This window comes from Paramormyrops kingsleyae, chromosome 17 (genome assembly GCF_048594095.1).
Source record: "Paramormyrops kingsleyae isolate MSU_618 chromosome 17, PKINGS_0.4, whole genome shotgun sequence".
Lineage (NCBI taxonomy): Eukaryota > Metazoa > Chordata > Actinopteri > Osteoglossiformes > Mormyridae > Paramormyrops > Paramormyrops kingsleyae.
Window position 1 is genome coordinate 21,357,770 of NC_132813.1, and position 18,198 is coordinate 21,375,967.

Sequence of the window (18,198 nt, forward strand, 5' to 3'; positions counted from 1 at the left end):
ATAGGGGGAGCGCGGCGAAGATCCATCACTACCCGTCAGTCACCGTCCTCCTGGCTTTCGAAGCGCGAGGCGTATCGCTAATTTTCTGCATTATTATGTAAACCGGTTTTTAATAAATAAAACTAAACAGTATTAACGTTAAATCTATGCAAATTCATGCGGTCATTTATCAGAAAAGCTGACAAGCATTCCATATTGGGGGTAAGTTGGGGGGGGGGGGTGGTGGTAGCAATTGAGCCTCCCGAGCAGTGACATTTAATTAATTTTTGTGTTTTCTCCTCTCCCCCCACCATACAATGGCACACCAAAGAAAAGTCCCCCCGCCACCCCGATCTCCTTTGTGTTCTGGCCTTAACCACATATGGCTTTTGCCTGTTCTGCTGATCTTGACAAGACCTGCAGACGCCTCCGGCTACGCGGTCTCCGGTGATGAGCACTCCTGGGACGGGTCGGTATGCGCCGCGTGAAAAATAAAACAAATTAAGGGAGACGATCCACAAGGGGGCAGGGGAAGGTGCTGTCAGGCCAAAGGGGAAGATGAAATATTAAACACGTACCCCACCTACCCTGCACGCTAACTGTATCTCGTATAACATCAACGTCCCGAGACTCAAATGCCGCGATAAACACTAGTCTGCGTGTGTATTGTAATTAATAAACGTACCTCTTGGTTCCAGTGTATTGGCTTCCTATGCATCGATAGAAACATGATTATAAATATATAATAAATTTTATAAGTTGGGTATACATGATTCCATTCTCATTTTGTCTACAACGCTGGCTCTTGTAACACCAATCAACGTTTATGACTACAAAGCAATAATCTCGAAACAATATATTTCACAATCAATGCTAATTCTCGATTTCCAGAAATTAAACTCATGAATGTGGTAGGGGGAAAACACCTTTAGAGAGAAAAAGAAAACGTTAATTGTTGAAAATAAGATGACCGAATATTCGTCAGGAAATCCTTGCAGTTAGACAGACTGATTGGTCTTAATCCCGATGGACACGTTTCCGAGGCTGCGAAAGGTTTGACAGTTCCTTACACCTTAGTCCTTTAAAGTCGGGGGAGGGGGGGCAGTCCGACTAAGTTTCTCCCACATGGGAGTTAATTTACTCCAGAATGAACACGTCCAATACCGCTTACAGTCTCCGCCGAACAAGCCGCAGCTGTCAGTATCACAGAAGCGACGGCCGTCATATAGGGACCCCACTGACTGATCGGGCATTTCATGACAAGCCTCAATGCAAACTGAACACAAATTCAGACATCCCTTATATACAGACATTTTGCAGATCGTAAATAGCAGGAAACTTTCCTGAGTTAAGTAAAACACAGAAAGAAAAAGAATGGAAACAATGTCTTGTGGAGAACTCGTCTGCGCCAGCGCGAGCCTTTCTGAACAAAAACTACATTGCTTATTTACCTTCTAACGGCTTAATGTGCCCTAAGGTGGCAGAGAAGAAAAAAAAACAGATTTAAAAAGACAAGCTAAAACAATAAACTCATAATAACAGCAAATATACTTGGAAGGGCAACACTGCAGTCACTATCACGCACAAAATTAAATTAATATACAATACAAGGCAATGCTAGCATAAAATGAAGAAAGTGTAAATATAGGTCCAAATCATAGAATTTAGTTCAGCATTACTTGCAGGGCTGAGTGATATGTTAGGTGGTGTGGACAAAATAATAGCAAGATTTTAGACCTCGGAAAAAGATCCATAAATCGTCGAAGGCTGAGATTGAAGAAAATGGAGCAAATATGAAGACAATCCTAAGATTCTATATACGCCCAAAGGACCTGTCAAAAGGACCTGTCCAGGGGTCTTCTCTATGAGGACCCCCCCCCCCCACACACACACACACACACGAGCACAACAGACTGGCTGCAGTTATTCACAACTGTTCCAAGCAGTTTGCGAGCCCTGGTCAGCCTCGGAGGGGGGGGGGGGACTGGGAACGGATGCAGTCAGGTTGCATCGGCTGACTAGACAACCCGTGGAGGGTATCACAGATCAACAGCCCAAGCTCCCGTCACTGCACGGAACAGTCCGGAAAACAGTTTCTGCTGCAAAAGAGGTGTGAAATATTTATCTGATCGCAGCGCTTTAAAGCAACATTCAACATGGCTCTAAGCCTGTTTCTAATAAACACGAGTACTGGCTTGTGCATCGTGGGCATGTGAGTGTACCGGTGTGCAAGGGCGCACCAGAGACAGAAACCCCAAGTCGAGTTCTCTTAGCAAGGCACATATTCAGCTTTGGTCCAGATTCTGCAGCCCCTTCTGTACTGTACCTCTCAAACAGCCCCCTGGAGTCTGGTGGGCCAGGTTCAAGAAAATAAAAATATTCTTTGCATCAGGGTGACCCAAAGCACCAGCGTTTAGTCACAAAGGTACACAAGACAAGCGACCATGGACTGCTTACTAATCTAGCTGGCCCAATGACATGCAGAGCAATGGAGGTGCTGCACAAGGATTGGTTACTCATTCTGACGCCTTACTGGCTTCACCATCACTTTAACAGGCTTCCAAAACCACCTTTTAAGGGACCCTAGGTCAAAGATATTGATTTCCTTGTGTCTGGAAGCAAAGGAAAATGTGGGTGCACTTTCTGTTTAACAGTTGGCTGTATGGCACTAATACAGCAGGCCAGTCATGCTGCAATAATACAGGAACTTGCCCAAGGGGGGTTGTCTCCACAGTAACTGTGAATGCCTATCTGCACTGTCTGTGGCGGTCTTTGCCATGCACGTTTTGTTTCTGAGCCCTGTGTCTCTGTGGGTATGTCTAGTTTATTTTTACTTATTTTTTTTTAAGAAAGAAAAAATATGTGCCTGCTTTGTGCTTAAGAATGATACGCCTTTAAGCGTCTCACGTGACACACACGGTAACACTGGAAGCAAAACCATGCCGTGTCAGGCAGGGACGCTTGAGGAATAGTAACAGGGTTTGTACGGCGCGAGCTGCAGAAGCTGTGGGGCTGTTCACCTCACAGAATAAAGTGAACGCACAGACACAAACGCATAAAACGTTTTTTTTTTTTTTTAAAGCTTACATAACCTATAGCAAGTGCTGAACAAATAAAATAATGAATCGCTAATTGACACATATTTGCGTGAACACGTTCATTAGAATTGATCAGGGACATGAGAGATTAAAAAACAGCATAACGCGATGGATTTCAGTGAAACCCCAGGCACACCGTATATGAAAAGGCTGTTAATTAAAAATATCAAACGAGACATTTTAAAAACGTTAAAAATGGAAACGCGTATTATTCCGGGCACAAAACGTCTTTGTAGAAATTATACATAGGCCTATATACTTTAAACTGACAGTTATTTATATAAGCATTAATAATATATAATATTAACAATATATGATCATATACAACTTTATAATATATAATCAAATACAACTTTATATACCTATTTTAATCATTGCTCTTGAAAAGTTCCGTGAAACGCAATATTGTGATTGTATGTTGAAATTTTAGTTCTGCGCAATTTGAGAAATAACTTTCGGTTCTTCGTGACATTTTCTCATCATAAAATTAATTACAAATAATATATATATTATTAATTCCACTTAAACTATAGCAGCCAACCTCAAACAAAATTAGTCAAGCCATTTATTATTTAAATTAAAAGGGGGGGGGGGGTATTTTTTTAAAATATAAAAACAATTACATTAAATTAAAATCCATTTTCTTTTTCATCACCGTCTCTCACTAGAATATAATTTAACTGAAAGCTACATTTTTATTATTTCTAAGAAGGAATCAAATTACTGGTGCGAACAGAGAAATAAAATTTTACGGCTTTCCGACAGCCTAATAACCACAGCGATACAATTTTGAAAACAACATATCATGAATTTACAACAAACGCTGTATTTTAATTAAAAAACAGACAAAATTAACCATACTGCTTGTTTTCAAATGCGAAAATTGTATCGGAAAGTAAATATGGCATAAAACAATGAATAACTACAACTGAAATGGCAACTTGCAAAAATAATGGACAATATGCCTCCATCCCGGCGTCAAATGGCTAAATAATTCGGAAAATAATCAGCTTTATAAAACACGCATTTCCGACAGCAAATTTCCCAAAGATGAAATCCAGAGTTATTTTGTTCTCCGTTCATTTTATTTAAAACAATATTTTTAAGTTCCACGGTACATTATTTACAGACACTAAATAATCTAGAAAGAATAAGAAATAAACTGATTAAGTACAATTTTATTAATCCTAATATCAACTATAATTATGTTATAATTACAAACAAAATATTTTTTTATAAAATGATGTATATACAAACTGCAAAAAGCTGACCCGAAGATAAACCTGTAATATGCACAATTGTGTCTACACTACATGAATACGTAAAAGATTTAATCTTAGCAGAATAACAAAAATTCACACACAGGGATTTTAAAAAACAGAATTTATGATCCATTACCAAACTTATAATAAAATCTACATTTTCATACAGCGACTCTAAACCTAGGGAGCAAGTAAATAAATAGCCTATATGCACCACTTTCATCTCATAAACAAACACATATTACATACAATAAAAACTAAAATAAAACAAAATAATATAAGCTGGAAACCCTCACACATTTATACCCACGTTGCAAACATCTAACCAGTAAAAACATGCGCGACGCTTAGAAAAACTGGCCAGAAAATAAACTATTGTCCAATTCCCAAAGTGTAGGTGTATTTCCGCCGCCCAATATACTCCTACCTTTAGATTTAGCCGTATATAAAAGGCAGGGATTAATTTGTCGCCGATAAACCAGAGCCGGTGACGCACCCGACGGCGATTGGCCCTCCCCACGTACAGCCCTCCCTTTATAATTTCCACACACGGCGCTCTTAAACACAGCGACACCGGCAGCAGTCTACGCTGCCACTCTCAAAAGGCACCTGGCACTTTTTTTTTTAAATGATCCCACCCATATTCCCGATAAGCAAGCGCAGAGAAAGCTTAAATTGCGAGGCGGTTTTCACTACTGAAAAGTTGAGCGAGTGGCACACATCAGTGCCCGCCGTGGACTTTTGATTATTGCTCGCCACTACAAAATCGGAAGGACTTACTGTAAGCTCGGCATACCGCAAAACAAAAAAAACTAATGACTCTGATCAAGAAGCTTATCGCGCTGGTGCTTTGAGCACGTAACAAACCTGATTCAAAAACACTTACATCATCTTTTTTTCTTTTAAATAGCTTACTTTCTTCTCTAAAATTGGCTCCTGTACAAACAGCCGCGTTGGATCCTTCGGCGTACTGCGAGACTCCGGTATACAACCCGGATCTCTGCCCGAATATGATAGCCGCTCAGGCAAAGTTGGTGTATCACCTGAACAAATACTACAACGAGAAATGCCAGTCTCGGAAAGCGGCGATCTCCAAGACGATCAGGGAGGTGTGCAAGGTGGTGTCGGACGTCCTGAAGGAGGTTGAGGTGCAGGAGCCCCGATTCATTAGCTCCCTGAACGAAATGGAAAACCGATTTGAAGGTCTGGAGGTGATTTCGCCGACCGAATTCGAGGTGGTTCTCTACCTAAATCAGATGGGGGTGTTTAACTTCGTGGACGACGGCTCGCTGCCAGGCTGCGCTGTGTTGAAGCTCAGCGACGGTCGCAAGAGGAGTATGTCCCTCTGGGTCGAGTTCATCACAGCCTCTGGGTATCTCTCGGCCCGCAAAATCAGATCGCGCTTTCAGACACTGGTAGCACAGGCGGTGGATAAGTGCAGCTACAGAGATGTGGTAAAGATGGTCGCAGACACCAGCGAAGTGAAACTGCGCATCAGAGACAGATACGTAGTTCAAATCACTCCGGCATTCAAGTGCACTGGGATATGGCCACGGAGCGCGGCGCACTGGCCCCTGCCGCACATTCCCTGGCCGGGACCGAACAGAGTTGCAGAGGTCAAAGCCGAAGGTTTTAACCTTTTATCTAAGGAATGCTACTCTCTAAACGGGAAGCAGAGCTCGGCAGAGAGCGACGCCTGGGTTTTACAGTTCGCGGAGGCGGAGAACCGACTCCTCTTAGGAGGCTGCAGGAAGAAATGCCTGTCCGTCCTGAAGACATTGCGGGACCGTCACCTTGAACTCCCGGGACAGCCGCTCAACAACTACCACATGAAAACTTTGGTCTCCTACGAGTGCGAAAAGCATCCGCGGGAGTCGGACTGGGACGAGAACTGCCTCGGAGATCGTCTGAATGGGATTTTATTACAGCTCATCTCATGCTTACAGTGCAGAAGGTGTCCGCATTACTTTTTGCCCAACTTAGACCTTTTTCAGGGCAAGCCTCATTCGGCCCTGGAGAACGCAGCCAAACAGACTTGGCGATTGGCGAGAGAGATTCTTACCAACCCCAAAAGCCTAGAAAAACTCTGAGGTGGAAAATAGTGATATTAATAAATATCGTTGCAAATGCGAGAATACGCCCCTCGAGCTAACCAGTGTTCAGAGGCCTAAAGGATGGCGCTCTTAACGTAGGACGACGCAAACAAAAATAAGCACTACTGTTTGATCCATGTTTTGTAAAACGTACACGAAATAGCCTACGGATTGTGATTTACTAAAGAATTTTAGATGGCCGATTACGTAAGAAAATGCCATCGCTGCAATTTGGGAGCTATATATATCACCAATCAAAACAACTAAAATGGTAACTATAGTTTTCAGTTCCTGGTATCAGTAATACACGTATTTGGTAATTAGAATTTAAATAAAATTCCGCGAAAGCCTTGGCAGAATCTAACTGTACATTTTTATACTGTATAAACGTACATTAATAGATTGTGTTTCAAGTGGTCTGAAATTGTGAATGTTGTTTTGTGACACGTAAATAGAAGTTCATCTGTTTATGGAAACCCAGACTTTTTCTGGTAGAAAAGAAATACCTAAAGTAGATCACATCAATATTTTGCTTTGTCTATTGTCAATGGGAAGTGAGTCATCTTCAAAAAGTTTACATTCTGACGGTACTCTTTGTTCATTTTTAAAACTTTCCATAAATATACTTGAATTCTAATTTTACATATATTCGAACATTTTTGTTCTGATTCTGCTTATCATTAATGCCTGGAAGTATATATATATATATATTTGAGAAAAATGCACTTGAGATACACTGGATATAACATTTTGTGACTTGATTTTTTCCTGTTCCTGAATTTATTTAAAAAGCTAATAAAAATTCAAGCATTATTTGTGTCCCAAAGATGATTCCAGTTAATGTCTACAAAATCCCTAATTTTTGCAGTATTTTCATCTATATAATGTACATAATATAATGTACATCCGGTGTTCAAGGTTATTAAAAGTACAAAATCCAGTAAAACGATATTTTTAAGTTCAGAAGAAACACTGTGTAAATCTTAATGTAGTGGGTTCAAGCCACAAAATGAAACAGAAATAGAAAACAGGCATTATGACGTTCGTATTCAGCCATATTAATTATTTTGCTGCAAATATGCAATGACATCAATTATCATGTTGAAACAGTCCGTCTATTATAAATGAATATCACGGGTGTGAATTATAGTTCACCGAATACACCCGTAGCACTAATATCAATTCTGCAAATTTTTTAAATAAAAAAAATAATTACGCCACTGTGTTCCCGTCCTATTACGGTTGGAAACTATTTGTTCATTTAAATCAAGTTTGTGAGGAAGATAAAAAATGAACACGAAAACGATTTTTTAGAAATAAACTGCCTTATTCAAAAAACGTATATGCATTAAACACGGTCATATGTGGCAACGCTCATTAACAAACGCTTTCTACTTATGTCCTGATACTTTAATAACGCCTATAAAATGATGATTTAATAAACTTACATAAATTTGAAAAAAGACACCGCAAAAATTAAATATAATTAAATTTTTCAGTTACGGTGTACCTTTTTCCCCCTTTTTTAAATGCAAAAGAAGCACACAGAATGGTCTTTATCGCGTTTTTTAAAACCGCGTTTAAGTCTTTTTCATTCCTTATTGTCCGTTTAAAGCTCCCAGTGAGTAAAAAAACTCGCACCACAATGTAAAGGTAAAACAATTAAAGCATTTATACGCATGAAAAATGTCAATACGACACTTCGGCGAATTCAAACAAAACAGAGATGTTTGAAAGCATACCTTGGCGTTAATCTTCTTGAAGGCGGGGTCATCTTCGTCCACCTCAAAGTAGATCTCAGAGGTTGTGATGGAGAGGGTACCGCGCGCGACGACGACCGGGGCTATCAATTGGGCCGGCGTGCTCAGCACCACGGGGCCTGCAAAAGATCAGGAACATAAAATGCACATACAATACGCATATTCTGTCGAATTATTCCAAGTACACGGAATATCCATCAAGACAAAGCCCTACAACTAAATATGCGACTGTTTCTAGGATTTTATTCTACACCTTTAACCGAATTTCAAATAGGCCTGAATGTTACATGACGTAGCCTAACTGATGCCTTTTTGAGTTTAGTTAGATATTTTAACCCATTTAACGTTTTAAAAAAATAACATAAATGTGTATGTACTATAATATGTATAATTCGGATAGTTTTTGGTATTGCACTTTTTAGATCGAGCGGATCAAAAAATAATCGCGTACCTACATGTTATCCCGGACACTCTGAGAGAATTACACAAATCGTCAGTTTTATTGATTCATTTAAAGTGATTCAAAATGAATTCGATTTAATATAAATGACAGAAGAGAAATAGTGGATAAACCTTTATTAGCTAACTGGCCGATTTTTACATTGATAATACCCATTGCGTTCTACTTAATTATTGACATAGCAAAGTTTACAACTGTATGTATACCGAACATTGTGCTGTAGTGTGACTGACACAGACAAGAAAACAGGTAATGAAATACATAAAATTCATCAAAATGCCCAGATGTCCTTTTCTTAACCAGATGCATTATTATTATAGGGATATGATAGTAGGGATTAAAAATATAAATTCAGATAAGGTAATCTGTACGAGGCTATATGGATATAATATCTGGATTTTATTTGACTGAGTGGAGATACTGAGGGGATATACAGTGATTTGGTAGCTTGCTTTATAAATACATCCCAAACAAACCTCTCTTTCCTCAAACAGCAAAGCTTGTAAAAATAACATTTTGTCTTGTCACCAAGGGTCACCATTTTTGTTCTTGCATTGCTCGGATAATTTTGATCACTTAATGTCGACACACCACCGCTCTCCATCCTCCATGCTCCGTTCAGGGCGCTGCGCTGTGTTACTACACAGCCCGCCGTGTCACTGATCGCTATACCTTCTCGCACACTAGAGAGCTCTTGAAATTGGGATATTTATCGATCTTCTCAACTCCGAGGAGCCACTTTAATGTCTCATCAATCTTAATCTAGGTTGCTCAGCCAATTATGCTGGATACTCTTGCAAGATTACAAGTGGGTTTTGGTTTCAATTCCCAGAGCGCTCCTTCATTGTGCCGGTGGACGGCTTTTAGAAACTGCCGACTCGACTTCCCCCACTCTCTCTCTGTCTCTCTCTCTTTCCCTCTCTGCGCTGACTACGTAAAGCATTTTCTAACCAGAGCATCGCAGCCTTTTAACCTACAACATGCCATTCAGATGCGATAGTGCTATTAGTTATTTTAATTCTCTGTATCATGGGCAGAAAATAAATATTAAAATTACAAAATCTATTCCCTCTATTTTCATTGTATCTTGAGCAGCACATTCTTAATATTGATATAAAATATTAATATACATGTCAGAATTCGGGGTTAATACTATGTAATATATGTAATATATGTAGGCCTATATGCACACGGATATATATATATATATATATATATTCACAAACACACAATTACATAATTATATATCATATATAATTATATATGCAATATATACTACATAGCGCAATATAATATATACACATATTTACTGTTTCATCGTATGCATTTCAGCGAATGAGTGGGAACACTAACAGTAATAATACTAATGCCAGTAAACGAATTTGTACTGTGCTTATTAACATGTCTATTATGCAGGTAAAAACAGTAAATTGTGCGTTATCCATTTTCGTTTCCGAAGTAGGCTACACCCAGAATAATTATTGCTTTAGATGATTTTGATTTAACGTCGCCCGCCGTTCAGTTAAATATCGGATAAATCTCGCAGGCCCGGAATTTTTAGAAATTAGTCGAGGCTCCTCGTTTCATTCGCCCCGTTCTGCGTCGCGGCTCCCTGTTTTGTTCCCCCCATCCTGTGTTCGCCATGTGTTTAATAGGATTTCAAAATAACGATCTCCTTGCTAATGGCATGTTATCTTTCACATGTCGGCTGGAAACCTTCAATTACAAGCGGCCCCCTCCCATGTAAAATAACATGTCTGAAAGGTGCAGAGCCAATTGTGCAGTAGCCCGAAGGGGCACTTGAAAACACACACACAGAGTCACACACAAACACGCACACAAGACAATACACAGTTAATCCACTGCATCCTACGCAGGCGAATGGGGATTAGCCAGTAATCCCTCCCGGGATAGCTCTTCCATAATTAGGATATAGTATTAAATGTTTACTTGAAGAATAATACACTACCGCAGGAGTGCAAACACCACCGGAGTGGCGCCTTAAAACCGCTCATTCATATGCATGTACTAATGAGCTAAACTCAAACGTTGTGATCAGAAAAAAATAACATTACAATACAAGCATACTACCATTTACTGCTAAATAAACTTTTACGCAAAAAATTATATATATAGGCTATATATATATATATATATATATATATATATATATATATATACACACACACACACACACACACAGTTATGATAACCATTATTTCCGTTTTATGTATAAAATAAACATAACCATATTTCCGAGAACCAAAACAAATGCTGTTATTTCTTCTCATTTAAGACGTCACGTTCCTGCTATATTACATTTCAATTTTCGCGACTAACAGACGATCACCGTCCGTATATCAAAATACCACCTGAATTTTTTTTCTTCTCCAAAACCACAAAACCAAGTCCGAAACTGTCTTGTTACGAGATAGCGCATTATCATATGCAATACGTAACATGACAAGTATGGGGGGGGGTTCCAAAAATACGTCTATTAAGCTGTTCTAGGGAAGGCGTTTGTAGTACGGTTGAACTGCGCTCAGATGACATCATTTGGTTTCACAGAACCATAAAGGCCATCGGAAAAACTTTTTCCTCTGGGGTTGAAATACAATCAAGCAATCAATATTACAACGCTGTGTGCGCATATTGTACATGCATTAGCGCTTCGTTATATACACAACAGCAAACAGCAACACGGTCGTAATTTTATATACAACTCAGCTACAATTTCAAATTGACCAAGAAATTACCAGGCTCATATATATTTCCTGATGTACTGTCACAAATATTTTACAGAACCACAAAATGAATGCTCCGTTTTTTCCCCACATAACAATGGAAAACATGTTAGCATTTAGGCGGTTTTTTTTTTGCATTTCATCACTATGGAGGGAATGCCCGATCAGCCTGGATTCTTTCACTTCCGATATAGTGATGTCATCCCTGTACTGCAACAAATGCACAAGAGCATCATGGGAAATTGTACAACGAAAACAGTGATCCTATTCACTTCATACCCCTCATAAAAATGGGCACTGCCATGATATTTAATATTTATATACTCATTTTTGTATGCATATATTCTATTTAAACATTTAAAGGGGTCATTTTAACCTTTGACAATGTCTTACATGAAATAATTAAGTAGTTTAACAGCCAGCATATACATTGGTAAGGCACATGATCCAGATTTCATAAGAGAACATTGAGCTATATACAAACACACACTCAGTGAGAGTATGTGCAAGCCAAGAAACATACTAACGGGTGTAATATGAGAGAAACTGCACGATTTAATTTGGATTTTGCATCCTGTGCAAAGCAAAAGGCCAAGCAGCTAAAATATCAAATGAATTAACTTCATCTGTGAAAGAGTCAGATTTATAAAGATCTTTCCTCCTTGTTTCTGGCAGAGGTTCAGTCGCAGGCCTCTTGGTGAAAGGACTGACGACAGTCTTGAGTGGCCTAGTCACCACTGGGTGGAAGGGGAAATGGGATCTGGTGAGTTGGCCGCATTTCCCAGAATCCTGTTAGGCATGTGGCAAGATATACTCTGAGAAAGAGTCTGCTTTAGCATGAGTTCTGTTAGCATGCTCAGCATCTACACAGAGTGGGACAGGAACCTAGCATGGGGCTGGGGGCGTTACAGGGTCTAATCTAAACCAGACAGAAATATTATACCTGGGCAGGTTCTCCAAAGCATGTGGAGGTACTTTTACAGGCATCTGACTGACAGATATCTCCAATCGCTTTTTCTCATCGTGCACAAAATGTTGTGGTACTCCATCTAACATGCTGCAGCTTAAATGAACCATATTACAACCTATACACAATGCTCAACCCCTCTCAAAGGCAACTCGCAATGCAAAGATATTTGGCTTCTGACATAATGTGAATGGCAACTATTTCAGACAAACAAGTCTACCTTCCACCACTGCTGTGTTGGAGATTTAGGGAAAAAACACACATATAAACACGTGAACAATAGACTGTCTGTTACAGAGCTACTCCTGAGTGTATCAGTTTAAAGGGGTAGCTTAGCTAATTGTGAGCTGTAGAGGACTGTCTGTGTCACACCAAGAGCGGCCATGCTTAGGGCGCAGTGATGCTGTTCATCACACGCTGCACTTGGCTCCAGAGCTGCCAACACTCCACGCCCCCAGAGCTCCGCGTCCCATTTGCACGCCGTGCCGAGAGACAAAACAGCTCATTGGACGAGGCGTGCGGGTCACGACCGCCACCTCCGGCAAACCCCAGCATCCACAGGTAGCAGGGCCTGCTGAGCGGCCACGTTGGGGCGGCCCAGCACTGAGACTGAGAACTGAAACACTGCTCTCCGTATATCACTGGCCCACGGACGACCCGACTGTGGGGCTCTGAATAAACAGCTGTGGATTCTTCCCGTAAAAGCTTCCTTAAAAACAAAAAAAAAATTGAAATCCCCAGCGATTCCTTCCATCTCTCCACACGCACATTAAATGACAGTGGAACAATTAACTGTTTTCAAACATCCCCTCCTGTTCTGTTTAACTTTATTTTTAAAATCTGCTTTGAATTTGTCAGCCGCTCGGGTCTTTACGACATACAACAGCAATAACCCAAAGAGATTCAGTGCCAGGACTCTTTGTTTAATTTGAATGCAGCTCCCCTAGTGGTTAAAATGGACATTGCTAATCTTCATCTACGTTTTGAAATGTATACTACCCTTAAAAGCTTATGCATTTAGAAACAATCAAAAAAGGATAGATGTGTCTTCTAAAAAAAATTACAAGCAGGCAAAAAAACAGGAGAATAGGCCCAGTGACACAACAAAACGTGTTGCTGTTCAGTACATCCTGAAGGAATCATACTGTATCTTGCCTTACCCTCGGTCAGGGTGGGCAAAGCTACACCCTGGTTTTCTCTCCACGCTGTGAGTTGACCATAAAGTTCATTCAGACCCTGCAGTGAGGTTCCCACGCCTGTGCCGTACTCCTTGGGCATGGCAGTCGAGACTCTAGGATAGTATTTCAGGATGCAACTAAGGACATGCACGGGAATGTCGCTGTTGAATCCATACTGAATCTGGGAATTCAGAAAAAAATCCTTCATCTGTTCTGTGAAGCTTCACATATAAACATTTACGTATGCATTTGTTCTGTGCCTCTGGAACCAAGGATCGGCTCAGCTGAGCATATCTGCAGTCATCCCAAGACACATCTTCTCCTGTTTACCTATCGGTGTGTAAAACACTGCAAAACCCCAAATGACCATTTCTTTAATCGCTGTATTGACCAAACCAGGGGATTCAGAATTGCCCAACCTAGATTGAACCAGAAATCGTTTTCAAAATGTCTTCCAAAATCAGCCCATGTGGCTGTACCGTAAAACTGGAGAAGTGGCTACTTTTTCCTGTTCTCACTATATAACCGTTCGGCCATTTTTTCACTCAGATTGTGAGCAAACCCTCGCCTGCACTCCATTTCCAGCATGTAATTCTCGCAATCTGACTGTAGTAAAAGTTTCAGGAATTTATAGCCCCAACCAGAAACTCTTCAGCGCCAGAAAGTAACGCTAAGGGCAGAGTTACGAGCAGTACAAGGAGCAACTTGCATAAAGCGATACTGTATAGTCAGTAGCAGAAAGGGGGCTGCCAGCAAGCATTCAAATGTAAAAGCATATGTTGGGGTCTATGTGCACAACATGAGCAGAGACCAGTAACTTAACAGCCCAGGCAAAGAGCTTCAGATGGGCTGCTGTAAATCTGAGACCATGGAAAACACACAAGTAACAGATCCCTCTCTCTCTCACTCTCTCTCTTGCTCCCTCTCTCTGCTGGATAAATGAGGCACATGCATTCATCTCATATTTTAAGCAAAAAAATAACAGCAATGGAAATGAAGTTATGATACATTTATGACCACAATAAATCCAAGACTTAATTTTCCCAGGCTAATGGACGGCTACCACTCAGTTAAGACAGGCCTGGGGATTTGCACTCATCCCCCATGCGTTCTCAGAGAACCCTGGAGTCTAACGGAAAAGCACTTTGTCGAACGGGGTTGTTTCTTGCCGTTCAATGTCTTATCAACCACCTTATCATCCAGTGCAACGATTAAGGCAGGATTTCTACAACTCACCAAGACAGGCTTCCTGTAAATCCATCCAGTAAGTACTCGACAGTGTGCATAAGCAGTGCAAGACTGCAACTATAGTCACTATTGTATATTGTATTTCTACTGAAAAATTTCACATTGTTATATTATTGTTATGACAGAAAACAGCATCGAAAGTCAAATGCAGAAAACCACAAGGAATGTCTGCACACTAGATTATACAGAATTAAGCAGATTAATTTCACAGAAATGCGATTTGATAGTAATAGCAGTTAATGAACACATCTAGAAAAGTTTCGCGGGCCCCAGTGCGGGTCTGATCACTGTATTTAGGGTTTTAGCACCTGGGTTAGACTCCTGCTGTAGAGATGCTGATCTCAGAAACAGAGACTCCCATGATGTTGGACCCTTGGCGAGCAAAACAAGCTGAAAGGCACAAATGTGCTAAACCCTGACCGTGGTCACAGGTGTTAACAAAATAAAATAAAGACACTGGAGGAAACCTAGTCAGCTTCAAAAGGCAAGCTGATTAACTCACAGACTGGAAACTATTTCTATATCTACCACTAACTGCTCAGTGTTAAAACAATGTCAAGAATGGACAGTATAGAGAACTAACAAAGAGATGTGTAAAGGGCTTAATCTCATTTAAATGGGGGAACAGAAATACAGAGAATGCCTTTGTGTTTAATTAGGAAAAAAGTACTTCTATAATAATCCTCTTTACGACTTATGCCTAGGGGACAGATGAACAGCTATTTCATATGGAAAACAAAAGAGGCAGCTGTGTGGCTTTACTGCAAGCCTCTTGCGGGACCCATCACCTGAATGACGCTTTGGGACAGTGTGACATTAATTTAGATTAATCTGTATCTGGATTTTACTGTTACTTTGCAGGCTACATGTGTGGTTTTGAACTAAAGGAGATGCCTGTCATTGTGAGAATTTGGATCGATGAAGGAACCAGGTCCTAACTGTATATATCAGAGTTTGAGCTCACAGGATATGAGGCTTCGGGATTCAAAAGGGACCAAAACTGCCCATTAGGAAGAAATGTGAAGATAGGTGTGTGACTGGTTCAGGAAGTGCGTCTTCATGTTCCTAGAATGTGCTGATGGAGCCTGACAGTGATGGTGTGCCTCTGGTGGTGCTCAGACGCGGCAGTAGTGCTCAGAGACAGTGGCGGTGTTTAGAAGTGGTGACGGTGCTCAGACACGATGCTCAGACAAGGTTGCAGTGCATAGACACAGTGGTAGTGCAAAGACACAGTGGCAGTGCTCAGGCATGATGCTCAGACAAGGTTGCAGTGCATAGACACAGTGGTAGTGCAAAGACACAGTGGCAGTGCTCAGGCATGATGCTCAGACAAGGTTGCAGTGCATAGTCACAGTGGTGGTGTAAAGACACAGTGGCAGTGCTCAGGCACGATGCTCAGACAAGGTTGCAGTGCATAGTCACAGTGGTGGTGTAAAGACAGAGTGGCAGTGCTCAGGCACGATGCTCAGACAAGGTGGTGGTGTTCGGATGCGGTGGTAGTGCTCAGACATGATGCTCAGACAAGGTGGTGGTGTTCAGACATGGTGGCACTGCTCAGACGCGGTGGCAGTGTCCAGATGCAGTGCTAAGATGCAGTGGGAGTGCTCAGAAGTGGTGGCAGTGCTCAGACAGGGTGATGGTGCTCAGCCATGGTGGTGGTGGTGCTCAGATGTGGTGGCAGTGTTCAGACACAGTAGCGGTACTCCAATACAGTGATCAGATACGGTGCCAGTGTTCAGATGTGGTGACGGTGCTCAGACGCAGTGGCAGTGCTTAGATACGGCGGTGGTGCTTAGACATAGTGCTCAGATGTGGTGGCAGTGCTCAGACACAATTGCAGTGCTCAAACACGGTGGCAGTGCTCAGACACAGTGGTGATGGTGCTCAGACACAGTGGCGGTGCTTAGATACGGCGCTCTAACGTGGTGGCGGTACTCAAATGCAGTGGCGGTGGCATACAGAAGCAGGCACGCTCCCTTACCGGCAAGGTTGTCCATCTCCTTCTCCTGCAGCAGACTGACGGCATCGTCGTCCCCCTCCAGCATGAGCTCCATCTCAGGGCTCTGGGTCACCACTGCCTGGCTGCGCAATGCCTTCCTGGACTTCACCGCCTCGTCTTCCTCTGTGCCTGGATGGGGGGGGGGGGGGGGGCATCACGGTTCAGTGAGCAGCTGTAAAATTTGTAAAAACGGCTATGAATATACCCTAGCTATCACTAGTCCTTCCATCTGATTCTCATATGTACACTACTACTATTACACAGCACTGGCATACATTTCTGGTGCCCACTTTCCTGGGCGCATACATACATATATAAAGCATATATCATAAAAACAACCCATATATGAGGCTGTTTGAGCGAACAAGCAATGCACTTCCAAAGCCCAGTGTCCACTACAAACAACATTCGCTGTGTCTTTGCTCATACTTGGGTTATACACAAAGACTCAAAAGATGGCAATCAACATTAATTACAGCAAGTCCTACGCCAAGCAGGCTCTGGGGGTTGGCTGTGTGGGGAAGGCGGTGGAGTTGATGTGGCTCGATGGAAGACTCTTCTTGCAGGTCAACCTCAGGAGGAACGAGCACAGGAGACCCGTGTAGAAGACGGGAGGTGAGAGTATCAGATGGGGTGGGAATATCTGACACTATCCTGACAGGTTTCCTGCTGACGGAGCTCTTGTTACGTCTCTTGCTCCCCTGAAGAGCATGTTCTTGTCTCCAAGAGGTCATGTTTGACTGTTGTCAACACTGGTACCTCAAAAAAAAAAATTAGAGGGACGTGCTGGCTGTTCTGTCTTGTTTCCTGAGCGCTTTCATCAAACATCAGAGGAAGACTGACTGCTCCGGAATGGAACTTGGGGTAACGTCAAGGGGAAGGGCTATTCGACAGCCACGGAAGCATCAAGGCATACGGGGGAAACTTTAAACCATCATTACGGTCACATTAAACAAGAGAATCCAGGAGCAGGAAAATCTCGGCTCTGATTGGCTGCCCTGGAACACGTTCCAAGAAAAACAAACCTGCCTGATTTTTATAAACAAACGGTCAAACTTGAGGGACTGAAATACTCACATGTGTAAAGAAGTTTATTCGCTAAAAAAATACAAAATAATATGTCAGGTCAGAAATCAAAATAAAGGAAGTGTGGACAGAGAAAGTTGCTTATAAAAAGTGAATGATGATGGTGAATGGTGACATGATCCATGCATTTTTTCCTTAATCAAAGCTGCTCCTGCAAAATAAAGCTGTCAGACCAGAGATGAAAACTGCTTTGTGGACATTCTTTGAAGAAAGCTTTTAAATAAAGGGAAAACATTCTAAATACACGAAACATACCACGCTAAAACCAGGGTCTGCCTCTGTGCTCTGGCCACTGCCCGCCTCACCACTGCATAACGCAGCACA

General features: G+C 41.5%; 2 protein-coding genes across 2 annotated transcripts in view; one reads left to right on the forward strand and one right to left on the reverse strand.

Moving 5' to 3' along the window:
• The window catches only part of nbeab (neurobeachin b), a 229,813-nt gene that overhangs the window by 53,657 nt on the left and 157,958 nt on the right, over window positions 1-18,198 (reverse strand). The window contains exons 39-40 of the mRNA XM_072701095.1: window positions 16,771-16,917; window positions 8,175-8,311 (exon numbers count right to left, since the gene is read on the reverse strand). Coding sequence (XP_072557196.1) covers window positions 8,175-8,311; window positions 16,771-16,917 — 284 coding nt within the window. The remainder of the gene's footprint in view (window positions 1-8,174; window positions 8,312-16,770; window positions 16,918-18,198) is intronic.
• Window positions 4,918-7,245, forward strand: mab21l1 (mab-21-like 1). Its single transcript, XM_023826129.2, has one exon. The coding sequence runs from the start codon at window positions 5,350-5,352 to the stop codon at window positions 6,427-6,429; it is 1,080 nt and encodes a 359-aa protein (XP_023681897.1). The 5' UTR covers window positions 4,918-5,349; the 3' UTR covers window positions 6,430-7,245.

Excerpts from the sequence above, each read along its gene's own strand:
- mab21l1 (XM_023826129.2), top strand. The coding sequence starts at position 5,350 with ATGATAGCCGCTCAGGCAAAGTTGGTGTATCACCTGAACAAATACTAC.